At 35.2% G+C, this 16265-nt stretch overlaps 1 protein-coding gene and 1 pseudogene across 1 annotated transcript; both read left to right on the top strand.

Moving 5' to 3' along the window:
* The first annotated feature begins 231 nt into the window (after positions 1–231).
* On the top strand, positions 232–4578 carry LOC107169274 (uncharacterized). The gene has a single exon (XM_089229494.1). The coding sequence runs from the start codon at positions 232–234 to the stop codon at positions 4576–4578; it is 4347 nt and encodes a 1448-aa protein (XP_089085620.1).
* A 235-nt stretch (positions 4579–4813) lies between these two features.
* The window catches only part of LOC149055040 (zinc finger MYM-type protein 1-like), a 144968-nt pseudogene continuing 133516 nt past the window's right edge, over positions 4814–16265 (top strand).

Raw genomic sequence — 16265 nt, 5'->3', positions numbered from 1 at the left:
TATTTATTTTTCTTCTTGTTGTATTTTAATAGGAGTAAAATTAGTAGTGTTTAAAATTAGAGTTCAGCTCAGCACTCCTTTTTAATAGAGTTTTTTTAAATATTTCTAAATTTAAATTTTCTCTTTGCTCATAGTTGAGGATTGTTGTTCGTTTATCATCGTCTATTACGGTTCTATTATTTATAGTGGTTCTATTCGTTCCCTTGTCGAGTTTTCCTTTATCTCATCAAAATGGCCGATCGCGAACGACTCACACGTAATAAGCAGCGAGCTTCCGTTCGTCGCGACGCTGCCGCCAGTCAGATCGAGGCAATTTATACTCTGGGTCTTAACGCTTCCACGGATAGTTCATCCATTTCTAAATTTCTAATAGCTGCAAATGACTTGGAAGAATATTGGTCGAAGTTCACTTTAGAAAATGATACGATGTTAGAGGCTATGATCGAGTTAGGCACCGATAACGAATTTTCTAACAACGTCGAATTAGAAGTACGTAGTACTGTCATCAGCGCGAAGTCGTTAGCACAGCAATATCGTTCCGGTAGTGTGGCGGCTAATGAAGTTAGCCAACCCGAAAAGTCCACGATTGATCAGGTTGCTCCCGAAGTGGAGTCGGTGTTGAACCCGTCAGCTCAGGTGGGTCCACTTATTACCAATCTCGCTCCATCTGGGTCTAATATTCGATTGCCGGAAATTCCGTTGCCCACGTTCGATGGGCGTCTTCAGAATTGGCCCGATTTTAGAGATCGCTTTGTTACATTAGTAGATCAAAAGGCCCATCTGACTAATATTGAAAAGTTCTATTATTTGTTGGGCTGCTTGCAGGCAGGACCCACTGATGTTGTGAAAGGCATCACGGTTTCCGATGCTACATATGGCCTAGCTTGGTCAGCTCTGGTTAACCGTTATGACAAACCTCGCCAATTAGCAACTACGTTGGTGTCGGAGATGCTCAATGCTGATAGTCACCAACAGGAATCTCCAACTGCGCTAATTGCTTTTCTCAACAAGTTCGGTGAAAATGTAGCCTTGCTAAGGTCTCTGAACATCTCCGATCTGGGTTCCTTTTTGTTATTCGCAATCGCTGTTCGATGTTTGCCTGCCACTAGTCGCCGTTTGTTTGAACAGGACAACACTTTGGATTTTCCTACGATCGATAGTCTGCTAGACTTCGTCAAGGATCGGGTCGAGGTGTTGGAGAATGCTGGTACATCCATGACTCCCACAGTTAATAAGCCCCAGCATAAAAACCAAATTAGTAGACCCAAGTTCGGGAATAACAAAATAGTCGCTGCTAGCTCGAAATCTTCTCGTAGTTCTTCTGTTCCTCCAGTTGCGCTAGTGTCCCAGAAACCCTCTACAGAACCTCACAGGTGTGAGCAATGTGGTAGTAGCCATAAATTGTCGACATGTTCCAAGTTCAAAGAACTGTCCATTGATGACAGGTATGCTTTAGTAAGCAGTCATCGCTTATGTATGATATGTTTTGCCAATAATCACTGGGCTAACAAATGCAAGTCTTCGTGCTCCCTCTGTCATGGTCGTCACAATCAATTGCTACATCGAGACAATTCGCATGCCAAGGTTAATCCAGTCAAGCAGTCTGCTGTATCCTTAGTTAGCTCACAACGTTCCAGATCGGTTCTATTGGGTACAGCATCCGTTAATGTTCGTGACTTAGCTGGTTGCCTTCAACCAGTAAGGGCGTTAATTGATCCAGGTTCTCAGATTAGTATTATTACGTCTGATTGTGTTAAACGGTTAGGCTTGCATCGTGAAAGATGGACAGTTCCGGTGGCAGGTCTGGCAGGACAGTTGGTCCAATCTGTAGATGGGAGGGTTCAACTCTCTATCCATTCAGCGACAGATCAGAGGTCGTTGGAGTTACCCGCTTGGACCTTGCCCACCATCACCAGTTCTATGCCGTCAATCCCATTACCTAGTACTGTTCGGGACAGATGTTCCCACCTGTCGTTGGCCGACCCTAATTTCGACTCTCCAGCTCCGATTGAGTTGTTATTAGGTGCTGATGTGTTTCCGCAAGTCCTACGTCATAAACGTCAAAGTCTCGGTCCAGGGTTACCCACGGCTTTCGACACGATTTTCGGTTGGATTATTCTCGGACCACTTGATCAACAATTATTTGCTGTACCTCCTCAGTCCTTTGTTATCTCATCACTTACCACTTCCATCGAGTCGATGATGGAAAGGTTTTGGCAAGTCGAGGAACCTGATGAAGCTCCATCATCATTCACTGACGAGGGGAAGTGTGAGGATATCTTTGCTAGGGAGAGCTATCGCGACGAATTCGGTAGGTTCGTTGTTCCACTACCGTTTCGCGTATCGCCGCCACCCACGTTCCAAGGTTGTCGTCAGATGGCAGTCTCACGCTTTGAGCGTCTGGAGCGCAAGCTAGCTCAGGATCAACCGTTGTACCTAGCATATAAGCAATTCATGGTGGAATATGAGACTCTCGGTCATATGTCTTTAGCTCAGTCTCCAGGTGCTTATTTCATTCCGCATCATGCAGTACATAAGATGGTGGGTGATGAAATAAAGTTGAGAGTAGTTTTCGATGCGTCAGCTCGACCTTCGTGTGGAACTTCTCTCAATGAAGCGTTATTTGTGGGTCCCAAGCTCCAACAAGATATTGTAGATATACTACTTCGTTTTCGATGTCATCGAGTTGTGTTCACCGCTGATATTTGCAAGATGTATAGGCAAATCCTTGTAGATCCCAAGTACTGCCAGTTCCAGCACATCTTGTGGAGAGACTCGTCGCAAGAGAAAATACGAGAGTACGAGTTGAATACCGTTACCTACGGTGTTAGCACTGCACCTTTCTTGGCGTTAAGGGTTCTTCGGGAGATAGCTACGGTCTATGCTAAAAAGTACCCTCGGGTCCAAGCAGCTCTTTTGACCCAGACTTACATGGACGATATATGTACTGGTGCGAACACAACAGAGGAAGCACAAGACCTCCAGTATGATCTTATTTACGTTCTCAGTCAGTTCGGACTAGAATTGAAGAAGTGGGCGAGTAATATACCTCAGCTTTTGGATAATATTCCGCTCGAAGACCAGGCAATTGGACCCCTTCCCTTCAATGATGACAAGACACTTCAAATTCAAGTTCTGGGTTTGAAGTGGAATCCAGCTGAAGACACCTTTAATTACAATGTTAGTTCGACCAAGTTCATATCTTCCAAACGTGCGATGTTGTCAATGATCGCTCGGATTTTTGATCCGCTCGGCCTCTTGTCTCCGGTGATTTTTTATGCAAAGCATCAGTTACAATGTGCTTGGCAGGCGGGTATTTCGTGGGACGAGCGTCTTCCCCTAGACATTGAGACAAGTTGGTCATCTTTCGTCTCTGAACTTCCTCAGTTATCGTCTATTCATGTTCCAAGATTTATTGGCGTAACACCGGATTGTTGTTATGAATTATGTGGATTTTGTGATGCTTCTGTCAAGGGTTATGCCGCTGTTGTATATCTTCGAGTGACAGACAGCTCTGATGTTGTCTCAGTGCGATTATTAGGTTGTAAAACTAAGTTAGCTCCAACCAAGTCGATGTCAATCCCTAGACTTGAGTTGTGCGCAGCGGGGCTGCTCGCCCGTTGGCTCCATCGAATGTCGGATATTCTGTCTTCTCAAGTTAGGATTCGGAATATCTATGCTTGGTCTGATTCCTCTGTAGTGTTATCTTGGCTGAATAACCCACAAGTGGAATATAAGGTGTTTGTGTCTAATCGACTTCATAATATTCATCAGCTATTACCTTCCTGTCGTTGGTTTCATGTTAGGTCAAACTTGAATCCTGCAGACTGTGCATCCAGGGGTCTTCGTCCATCCGAGCTAGCTCAGTTTGAGCTCTATTGGCAGGGCCCTACCTTCCTTCGTCAGCTCGATGAAGGTTGGTCTCAGGAAAGCAGTCTAATTCCCGCGGATCAATTGCCCGAAGTGAAAGCTTTCACTTCATGCGTGGTGGAAACCACGGGGGAGCATCCGGAATGGTTTTCCAGGTTTTCCTCATTCAACCGTATGTTAAGAATTATAATACGTCTTCGTCGCTTCGTTAGAGCATGCCTTAAGAGACCACTAAATCTTAAATTCCTGTCTTACCAGGAATATAATGATGCTCTTATTGTGGTAGTTAAGTGCAATCAGGTGTTATCATTAGAGGAGTTTTCCACTGATCTTTGTAGGATAGAGTCTGTCCTAAATTCCAGACCCCTTACCGCTTCGTCTAATGACCCAAATGATTTGGAGTGTCTCACCCCGGGTCATTTTCTTATTGGTAGACCGTTATGTGCGGTACCTGAGGCAGAAGTCTTTGACAGTTCGTTAAGCTTCAAAAATCGTTGGAAGCTCCTCCAGCAGTTGTCTCAGTCTTTTTGGCGCAGGTGGTCCAATGAATATTTAAATACCCTACAAATTAAGGCTCGTTGGGTAAAGGACCAAGAAAATGTTAAGCTAGGTGACTTAGTTGTTATTAAAGATAATTTATCCTCTCCACTAGTGTGGAAGTTAGGCAGGATTCAGGAGCTCCTCCCAGGCCCAGATGGGGTCGTGTGAGTAGTTAGGCTGCTCACCAACCAAGGTCTTATCACAAGACCAGTTGTGAAGATCGTTCCTCTTCCTACGCAATAATATACTAATAAAATTATATATTTTATATTATGTTAGTTATTTGTTATTATTATAATTATTTTTTTTTTCATGCTTGACATATTAACTGTTCATTAATTTTATCTCCACGGCAAGATCCGCCTTAACTAACATCCATATTCCATATTCCTTGCTTGCTCGTATGACCATTGCGTTATCTGCGAAGTGCTACCGCCTAGCCGCTGCTGCTGTTGGGTGTGGCTCTGTGACTTCGTCTAACGGGGTGGCTTGCAAAGGTTAGTATATTATTTTTATTATTATGATACATTATTTAATTTTTGTTCTGTGTTGTTGTATGAAATTTAATCATATAACTACTTTATTTGTTATATCTTTATCAATTGTATTTTTTATTTTTATTTTTTTTGGCAACTGGTCATTATTATTATTATTTAAAAAAAAAAAAATGTATTCGTCCCGAAGACTAGATAATCTCAATCGTCGTCATTGATGCTCCAGTTCGGTCAAAGACAACCAGGCCAGCTCTGTCCTCGAAGTCGTTGCAACGTTGCTCTGCGCGAGCTCTGCAGACAACTCCAGTTCCGGCAGATCGCCGTTGCGTCTTCATGCCAGTCAGCTCGAAGATCATGTTGAGATACACCCCTATGTATCTCAAGGGGGAGTATGTTTGTGCACGAAGTAAGACCGCCCTGCTAGCTCAGCATATGTGAAGTTGGTCATACTGGGTGAGAACGCTACTTCCACTCTCCCCCGTTCCAGTTCGGACAGCGGCCGGTTCCCGCTGTATTGGTGTGTGTGTGTGTGGACACATGGCGCGTCGAGTTTTTGTATTCTTCTTGTTTTACCGTTCGTAAAAAGCGCATGGCAGTTCAGCATTTTTATTATATAATATTATATAATATTCACCTTTTATATCGTGTGATATTGTTATCCATCAGAAGATTCTATTCTTATTACGACAAAGGCCGCTCGCCTCTTGTTTGGCAGTTCGTTATTTAATCCAGTTCGGTACGTGGTAATCTTCCTGTTACTACATCAAGTGCAGCTCGCAGCGTGTGTGGCAGCTCGGCATCCAGTCCAGTTCGGTCCGGAGATTATCCTTCCCCTTTTATGTATTATTTATTGTACGATCAGTTGTCTTCCCCTTTTTATTATATTATTTGTATTAACTCAGCATTTGCTATATTTTTATGTATTATCTCCCAGTAGATTGGCCATCACTGGTGGGTAAATGTTTCATATTAGCATAATTAATATATATATATTCAGAGGTCTTATAAAAAGATATTGTTCTATTTTTCAATCGTATACTATATATTATGTCCACTATCCCTTAGCAGCTTTCCAATTTAGGTGCAAGTCGCAGACGCCAACCTCATGGCAGGAGCGGTTGTGGCGAAAACAGATGGATTGAGTGTAATAAGTATAACAACTTAATTTGTGATTAATTTATTAGATATTTATTTGATTACTATGTAAATAAAACATTTTTACTGCACAAAATGATTTAGTTGCAAAATATTCTAAGTCCGGATAATTAAATTGGACTGGTGTCTGGCGTGAAGGTGCTTGCTCTGACTCTGGTGGCTCACGTCTGAATTGGGTCTAATCAGGGCTCTCCTATATAGTCCAGATAGTCCTACTCCCTGCGTTTCTTCTCCTATCGATAAGATAAGTATGTGTCCATGGCCGAGTCGTGCAAAAGCGTACGCGTGTATTGTTCTAATATCGCAGCTTCCCACGCCCATGCGACCGGTCGGCCCACATCCTGGTTATTCGCGATACGTAATCTCAATAACCCGACCACATTAATCATATCTCTAGATACGCCTGTCAATACTACGATTTTATATTTAATATTTCGTATATCTAATTCCAACTATGGTGATATTTTGGAAAGGCTAGGAGTTTGGCCTTCGATATAGCTATTGAGGTCCTACACATTAGAATTGGTTGGCGAAATCATACGCCCCAGAGTCACTTATATATATCTACGTGTATATGCGTGTTTAGATGTCTCAGCGGGACGTCAGTACATAGCAGGTGGGTAGTAAGTAATTTATAATATTTAAATAGTGTTGCGCTGACAAGTCCGTATGAGGGATGTTGTCAGACGCTCGGTCCTCAGAACCCTTGTGAGAAGGAATGGTTTTAAGGAATACACGATTGTGATTAATTGACAATAAAATATATTATATATTTTTTAAACATATATGGGAGACGGGGAACACCGCTAGGCTGGACGACGGACAGCAACGTCGTGGTATGGCTTGAGATGATGCCCAAACTGAAGCTGCACGCAGCACGTTCCAAATTGATGCCAATAATAATAATAATAATATAATAACGCGTTCCCGAGCCAGTGACTTAATACGTTAATAACGGCAAGAGCGGTCGTGAGCAATAACAAGTATAAAATACGTAAATGCCCTAAAAGCAAAGTGCATAAAACATGGCGACGGAACAGACGTAGAAATAAGTGAGAAAGGCACATTTAAATACATGGCTGCGGGATCGCTGTCAACCATAAATATTATTGTTAGTCGAAAAGGTCGATTCCTGATAGGAAGACCAATATAACCAACATGAATATGAATATGAGTGATCCAAAAGCGGCAAAGCTGATGTAGACATTTTTCAACATACAAAATATTTTCCTTGATTAGGTTGAAATTTATGGGTGCAGGGTAGTTGTTCGAAAAATGATAAGAGCCTCGGATACGATAATTCTGAAATTTTCATGTTACCAACATAATATTTTTTTTTTACATTGTAATTAATTTGACATTTCATATATGCACTGAGTATGAATCCATAATATATATTATTAATATTACATAATACAAATTATGTAACAAATAACACTGAACTGTCTGAACATCTATCAACTACTATCTTATTAAATTAATTAAATATGAAACAGCATTTTAGATTTTAAGCAGAGATATCATAGTATTTTATTAATATTTTTCCGTGTCAATTATTTTTTATGTATATTTTTTGTTTGTATATCTTGAAAAACTATTCCTAGTTTTAAATGTAAAAATAAATTAATAATCTGTCTTGATTATTTTACTTAAGTAAAAGCACTTAACCTAACCATATAGATAGTCCAGATTTATTAAAAATGATCTCATTTAATTTACCGTAAGTTTACACTTGTAATTTTGTAGTTTCTACATTACAACACAAGTGAATAATGCTCAGTTCAGTTAGGTTTAACTTCATTGTTCAATTAATTTATAAAGTGTAAAATATGTTTTATAAAAATAAATGATTTTATTTACTAAGTACATATTTTAAATACTTTTCAAAATAAGTAGATCTATATATTACAATATGTATTATATGCATCATATAATAATAATCTAGTTGGTACTTTGGGGGATCAAAAGTAAAAAATTACCATTAGTTAATATAGTTCAGGAAAATCAAAATAAAACAATTAAAGGAAAGTCTATGTACCTACAGCAGAGCTTTACTCTGTTTATAGTTTTTATTTTTCAAATCTGTAGGTACTGCTGTGAACCTGTGGTATATGTATTATATGTTATAATACAAAAAAGATTAAAAATCAATATCATTTAGTGAAATATATATTTTTATTTTATAAATTATCGCATTACATTTAAATAAATAAAAAATTATAACGCATTAGAAGCAGTGTTGAGACCAGATAAGTAAAAATTATCTAGATATAGATAAAAGATTATTGCTCTAATATTATCTAGATTAAGATAAGATAGCATGTATTTAAATTATCTCAGATAAGATAAAATACAAACAAAATTTATCTAGATAAAAAAAAAGATGAACATTTAAATGTTTAAAATAGTTTAATTTAACCAACAATTAAATTTATATTTTATCGTGGAAAATTAATATATCTACTAATAATTGAAATCTTAAGATTAAGAATACAGATTTTTTAAACATAACATAAATAATGACCATCAATATTCCACAATTTTCTTTATATATGTTTACCCATTGGCCATTTGTCATTCTTACTTACATAATTTCAAAGATTAATATAAGTATAGTTTGTGTTTTAAAATGAATTAAAAGTTGAACAATGAGACTTATTAAATTAAGTACTCTATCTTATAGTGCCATAAAAATTAATCAATTTTGAAGTTTAAATTGTTAATAAATAACTACTTCCATAAACCATTTTTAAAACATTTATATTGTATTTAATGACAATACAAAATAAAATGTATGCATAAGAAACATTTTAAATTTTAAGCATTATAATTCAAAACATAATTCTTCCAAACAAAAATCTCTTTTTATTAATAACATAAAAATTCCAAACTAAAATTTTACATAATGCATAATAATAATGAATATTTTTAAATAATTAATAAGTGTAATATTATATTTTATACATAATCAGTTATTACTTTTCAACTTTAAAATAAAAAAAAAAATAATAATAATAATATATACATGTACATATACAAATGTTGGGATTTTTCGATTTACTTATATTATCTAGATAATTACTAAAAAGATAACGATTTTTTTATCTTAAATAATCCTTAGATACCTATCCACATTTTCATCTAGATAAGATAAAATATAAATAAATATTATCTAGATGAAATATCTAGATAAATTTATCTAGATAAGTCTCAACACTGATTAGAAGGTATTTTCATCATTAGGCTAAGTTTGCGTAATATAAATTTTTATACAATGTTTAATACTTAATTTTCCAACATGCACACATTGACATATATATATATATATATATATAAGTTACATATTAGGTAGGTAATATTAATTATTATAATATTATACATTTAAATTATTATTTAAAAATTGCACTTTCCATTGAGTAATAGGTAGAAAGGTAGAATAAGAGAATGTTAAAACACAAATTAAAAAAATTAACATTTAAAGTTAACATTTTGACACGTAATGTACCCTATTTTTATTTCTTTGTATTAGCATTGATTATACATAGTATATATAATATATACATACTATATAGTATATATAATCAATGGTATTAGTATTTATTTATTGCACTAAATTCAAAATTCAAATTGAGAAAATTTTTTCGGTTACGTTGGTGTACATGTAGGAATTGTAGGAGATTAATGATAAAAATGTCTTATCATTTTTCGAACAACTATCGGCTTCCGTGTAGGAGGTTAATGATAAAAATGTCTTATCATTTTTCGAACAACTATCGGCTTCCGGAAATTTATTTCTTATACCTACAGTTTGAATAAACGTTCCACCCGTTATCGTCGAGCTGCTGCATAATATATCATAATACATTAATTATTGTCATACGTATTACGAATTTACGACGCAGACAGTATATTATGTTATTTACGACTCATCCATGATCTCAGATATATATTTGTATACAATGTTTTTTTTTTTTTATTGACCTATTTTTTTACAACCCGGCATCATAGGCCATTAGTTACAGTTTTTTTTTTTTTTTGTAGATACTTTTGTTACATATATAGTATACTAGTATACAATGAATGATTATGTTACCAGAAACGATGACAATTTAGGAAATTATGACAATATTCTTTATATTAACGGAAGGCAATGATATCATGCCTAGGAATAATTGTCATAATTTCCGTAGTTTATTAGGAAATTTTATTACGCATCGCTTTTTTACACGAAAGCATTGTCGATTATGTTACAGGTCATGAGGGACCGGTATTAGAATGATAACTAACTAAGTAACGGTGATGTGCTAAAACCATAATCGTCAACGACCAAGTTTGGTATCAACTATTGTTTGTCCACGTGAACACGTTGTAAAAGTATCAGGTGGGAAAATTACTAATATCGATAAAATGGATGAGTGGAAAATGTCACGGCTATCGCATCTATAATATCATATTTGCGATTCTAAATATCACGCAAGTTTGTAACATGAAAACAAAATTGATTAACTGTTTTGTAAACGTATTTGTATGGGTCGAATTTCTGTTCGAAAAAGTAACCAATACAACATTCAAATATTTCCTAACTATTGTAAAAATATTTTAAGGAAAATAATATAACTGTCAAAATAATTAGAAAAGTTGCGTAAATAATTACAAAATAATTTAGTTATATTCTTTGGCCAAGAAGTTTATATTTGAAAAATATTTTATAAAAAACATTTATTATAACTTTTTAAAACTATTTCGTCAGCATTTTTATACAATCAGGAGCTTCAAATATGAGTAAAATATATATACGAGAATACGTATAATAGTGTTTCGTATGTGTCCGTTAAACATATGCGATCGTGTGGCCGCTGACTAAAAAAATATATAATAACATAAATTTACGTGTACAGTGTACATATATAAAAAAACGATTGCCCGGTCGGCCCGGCAAACGGTGACAGATGCTGGCATATGATGATTTACAGCCTCTCCACTGCTGACAGCAGATCGAACGATATTTATTGATTTTTAATAGTACCACTTTTTAACGGGTACACATCCACCGCGACGACGAAATGTTTTTCAATTTTCAATTATACTATATTACACTATTATTATATAATATTATTATACGCTGGAGTGCACCTAGAAAATCGTGAAATAATTCATATTTTAATTTATATAACGCTGTTTCTTGGACAACATTCCTTACAGTTTAGAGGTCATTGAGAAGGCTGGTCTGAGCAAATAAAAGGCAATTTTAAAGACTTAGTAAAACTTGTTTGTAAATGTTCTCTTAGCTTGGCTGTATAGATCGTCTTCAAATACAGCGAAAAAATCAAATTAGTTTTATTTCATGGCAGAGACAAAATCAATTAATAAGTTCATTAAGTTCTGTTTCAAAATGTATAAAGAATCTAAACAAAAAGATGTAACGAACACGAGTTCATTACACTCACGACGCGACGCATAGCAGCAACCCCAGATGACAACTATCCATGTTCTTAATGTTAGCAACACTAGAGAGCGTCCTACGCACGCTCGGTATTTACCCAGGCTCACAAAATGATCATTTTAGTACAATATAGTTTATGAATATCAAAGAACAATAACTAAATACTAACATGTAGTAATAGACAAGAATACTAACTGTATAGAAATTATCTAGTATCAAAAACACATATTTAAAAAGCCTAGTAATTCGGCACCGGCCAAAACACACCGCTACTCACATCAGAGTAGCAAACAAGGTAATATAAGACAGCGAGTGACCGACCACCAACAACCTCACACAGTCGCAGCTTACCAAGCTAACAATATAAACGCTCTTGGCTAATAAGTTAGAGATATCATATTGTTCGGCTGGTAGGCCATGCGCTATCTAGTAGTGCCGTAATTATTCTTATAACGGTACAGCTCATAAAGTTAGCGTGCCAGATACGCTGGGCTCTATAGTTAGCTATCTGGTGCCGCTCGGCTAGTTAGCTTATCGTTCGCGCCGTATTCGATTTTCCTTCCCCGTAGTTACAATGACTCTCGGCCAATTCGGTTAGAGCATTGACACATACTACACCGACCATACTGCCGCCGTAAACTAGTTATGTTACGCCTATCCACCGCCACGTGACTGTTCGTATTCCCGGCCGTGCGACACGGCTGTTTATACTGACACGAGACGAGAATACCGTGCTTGAGATATATCGGGGAACACTAATACAGCCACAGGCCTGACTTATCCGACGAATATTCGTGAGTATTTAAATGTTCTAATTTGTGGAGTGTAAAACTATTTTATATTGTATACCGCATTCACGGATAATAATTTTATACAACCAAACTGTTTTATATTGTATATTTTATCCAAGAACATATTTTGTTTGTGTAAATGAAATATTATTATTTGTATCTGTATTTTCTTCTTTTTATATAATGAATAAAACATTATAACAACCACATATATTATTTTGTACCTGTAGTAGACATTAAACCCTCCCAAATCTACACGTTACAAAGAGTTAGGTCATAACAATTTTTTTAGTGTTTCAGTTGACACGACATTTGATAGCTCTAGAAGAGAACAGCTAGCATTTATAATTCATTATGTTTGTACAAATGAACATTCTCCAGTCATACGAGAACGGTTATTAGGGCTTAGAGAAACATCTACGACTACTGGTCGACAATTATTTTCTGTATTCCAAGAATTATGCATTGAAAATTATTTGAATTGGAAATTACTACTGGTTGGTCAATCTTATGACAGAGCCAGAAATATGCGTGGTGAATATGAAGGACTACAAGCTTTTATCAGGGAAATAAACCCAGCACCAATTTATAATTGGTGCTATGCACAGAGACTTAGTTTGGTTGTTGTTCAAATGTCAAGTTGTTCAGCTAATGCAGTTGATACATTTGGGAATCAGGAGCAGTTGTACTCGTTGATTTCAACAAGTAAAAAGCACGTAGCAATATATGAAAATATGCAAAAAGAAAAAAATCCTAAAGAGAGAGTACGTAGACTTAAAAGAGTAGAAACCACTCGTTGGATGGCATACTCATCAGCTTTGAATACAGTATTATTAACATACGCCATAGTTATTAATACATTAGAGCAGATCAAAATAATTGAAAATTCAGACTTTAAAGCAAGATTTAAAGCTACGGGCTTAATGGATTTTTTTTTATCTGAAAGATTTGTTTTGACATTAATCTGTTATAAAAATGTATTTAATATTTTAGACCCAGTGACTGCAATGATAACATATTATATGATATTATATATTATAGTATATGATGTTGGCACCAGTGTCGCGGTGTCACACACGGCAGTCGTGCCTCATGATTTGAGAGTGTGGGTGTGTCTGCAAGCCGCATTATTAAAATATACGTTTTTTTCATATTATAAAAACGTGTCTTTGTCTTATTAATTAATTCTTAGGTCATTACCCACTTCCAAGCTTATAACATGGCGCAGTCGGTTTAGAACACCAGTTGGTTAATTCGCGAGTTAATTATGGAATAGGTAATACGATTAATCGGATAAATAACGATAAAAACTATGGCATTGGAATTCAATAAACCAAGTGGTTTGTGCCTCGAAGGAAACCTAGCTGAAAATTTCAAAATATTCAATCAAGAAGTAAGAATATATTTTAAAGCAACAGAAACAAATAAAAAGGAAAAAGATGTACAAGTGGCTCGATTACTAAATCTGATGGGTCATGATGGATTGAAACTGTACAACACAATCAAAAAAAGTGGTGAAGAGTCAGTTGAGTCCATACTAGAAACACTAGAAGAATATTGTATTCCAAAAACAAATGGAATCATTGAACACTTCAATTTCTTTAATAGAAAACAGCAGGAAGGTGAACAGTTCGATGTGTGGTATACTGATTTGAAGAAACTAATTAAAGGTTGTAATTTTGATCAAACTGAAAATAAAATATTGAGAACACAGATTGTGTTAGGCATATCTGACAAGGAAACGCAGACAAGATTACTAAGAGATGATATAGAGTTGACAAAAGTTGTATCATACTGTCAATCAGTTGAACGGGCAGAAAGCAATAGAAGAACGCTGACTTTAACCAATGAATCCAAAAAAGTAGTACATGAAGTTGGACACAAAACGAGATGGGAAAACAAGGATCAAAATCAAAATCAAAATAACACTTGGGTGAAGAGTGGGAAGTTTGGAAAACAACGGAGAACCAGTTATTCAAATGGACATCAAATGAGTAAAACAGGTAATGAATTTAATATGATAGATTGTAATAGATGTGGCTTAAAACATGTCTATAAAAATTGTCCGGCATATGGCAAATGTTGCAAAAACTGCAATGGTTATCATCATTTTGTCAAAGTGTATAAAAAGAAAAGAGAATTTAATAAGTATGAAATGAAAAAAACACAAGAAATAGTGGTTAAAAATAGAGAGGAAGAGAATATGTTTTCAGTGGAATCTGTACATAAATTATGGTCTATTAAAAATGAATGGTGTAAAACATTTAAAATTAATGGAAAGGTATGAATTTTAAATTGGATAGTGGAGCTGAGATAAATACATTGTCAGAAGTGGATTGTATACATCTTGGTTTAGAAGAACTAATCAGAACGACAAGGGTTACATTAGAAGTATATGGTGGATTTAAGATGAAGCCCATAGGTGAGATTAAGACTGTGTTAACGTTAGACGATAAGAATGTAGAGACAGAATTCATTATAATTGATAAAGCTTATAATAGTAAATCAATAATTGGTCTTCCGATGCTGACAGAATTTAAGTTATTAAAAAATGTAGATTTGATTACAACAAAGAATGAGGAGTTTGGTAAAGATAATTTTATTAAGAGAAACATTGATGTTTTTGAAGGTGTAGGTTGTTTCTCAGATGTATGTAAATTGAAATTTAAAAAAGGAGTGGTACATACAGCTAGTGTGGCAAGGAGAGTCCCAATCAAAATCAGAGATAGGTTGAAATTAAAATTAGATGAGCTTGTAAGAAAAGAAATAATAATTCCAATGGATGAACCTAGTGAATGGGTAAACAATTTAGTAGTAGTCCAAAAACAAGATTTATCGTTGAGAATTTGTCTAGACCCAAAATAACTAAATAATGGTTTAGTAAGAGAACAGTTCACAGTACCAACATTAGAAGAGATTACCCCAAAATTGATTAATAAAAAATATTACAGTGTTCTTGACACTAAAGATGGGTATTACCATATTAAACTAGATGAGAAATCAAGTAAGTACTGTACGTTTAGTACACCCTTTGGAAATTACAGATTTTTAAGGTTAGCATTTGGATTAAATGTAGCACCAGAACTTTTCATGAAGCAGAATGAGAAATATTTTGGAGACATAGAAGAGGTAGTTATATATTTTGATGACTTATTAATTGCTGCGGAGTCAGTAGAGAAACATGAACGAATTATGAATAAAGTTGTAGAAAGAGCTAGAAAATATAACATTAGGTTTAATATTACAAAACTTCAATATAAACAAAAATAAGTAAAATTCATGGGTTTAATTTTTAATGAGAAAAGCATGAGTCCAGATAATGAAAGAATAGAAGTCATTAAGAAGTTGAAAATCCTAGTAATAAAAAAGAATTACAGCAGTTATTAGGTGTTGTGAATTTTTTGAGACAATTCATACCTAACATGTCTGAAATAATTAGCTCGTTGAGAGATTTGTTAAAGAAAGATACAGCGTGGAATTGGACAGATGAGCATAAAGAGGTATTAGAAATAATTAAAAGTTTAATTGGTGAAAATTCATTATTAGTACATTTTAATGCCAAAGAAGTAGTGCAAATACAGTATGATGCGTCCAAAGACGCTATTGCATGCTGTCTGTTACAAGCAAATAAACCAGTGTGGTTCGCTTCGAGATCCTTAACAGAGACTGAACAGATGTATGCAGTAATTGAGAAAGAGCTATTAGCTATTACATTTGCTGTAAAGAAGTTTCATTACTACATTTATGGGCACAATGAGGTTAAAATATATACCGATCACCAGCCGTTAATGTCAATTGCAAAAAAAAAATTTAGAGAAAATAGAGAACAATAGATTAAAACGATTAACATTAAAATTAATAAATTATAACTTTACATTAGAGTATTTGCCTGGGAGATATATGTACATAGCAGATTTGTTAACTAGAAATATAATACATAAAGCAGAGAAAGATGATGAATCATTGAAAGAT

Source organism: Diuraphis noxia, unplaced genomic scaffold (genome assembly GCF_037042655.1).
Source record: "Diuraphis noxia isolate RWA-SAM2 unplaced genomic scaffold, SU_Dnox_SAM2 contig0005, whole genome shotgun sequence".
Lineage (NCBI taxonomy): Eukaryota > Metazoa > Arthropoda > Insecta > Hemiptera > Aphididae > Diuraphis > Diuraphis noxia.
The sequence above is the reverse complement of the archived record's forward strand: the minus strand, read 5'-3'. Positions and strand labels throughout refer to the sequence as shown.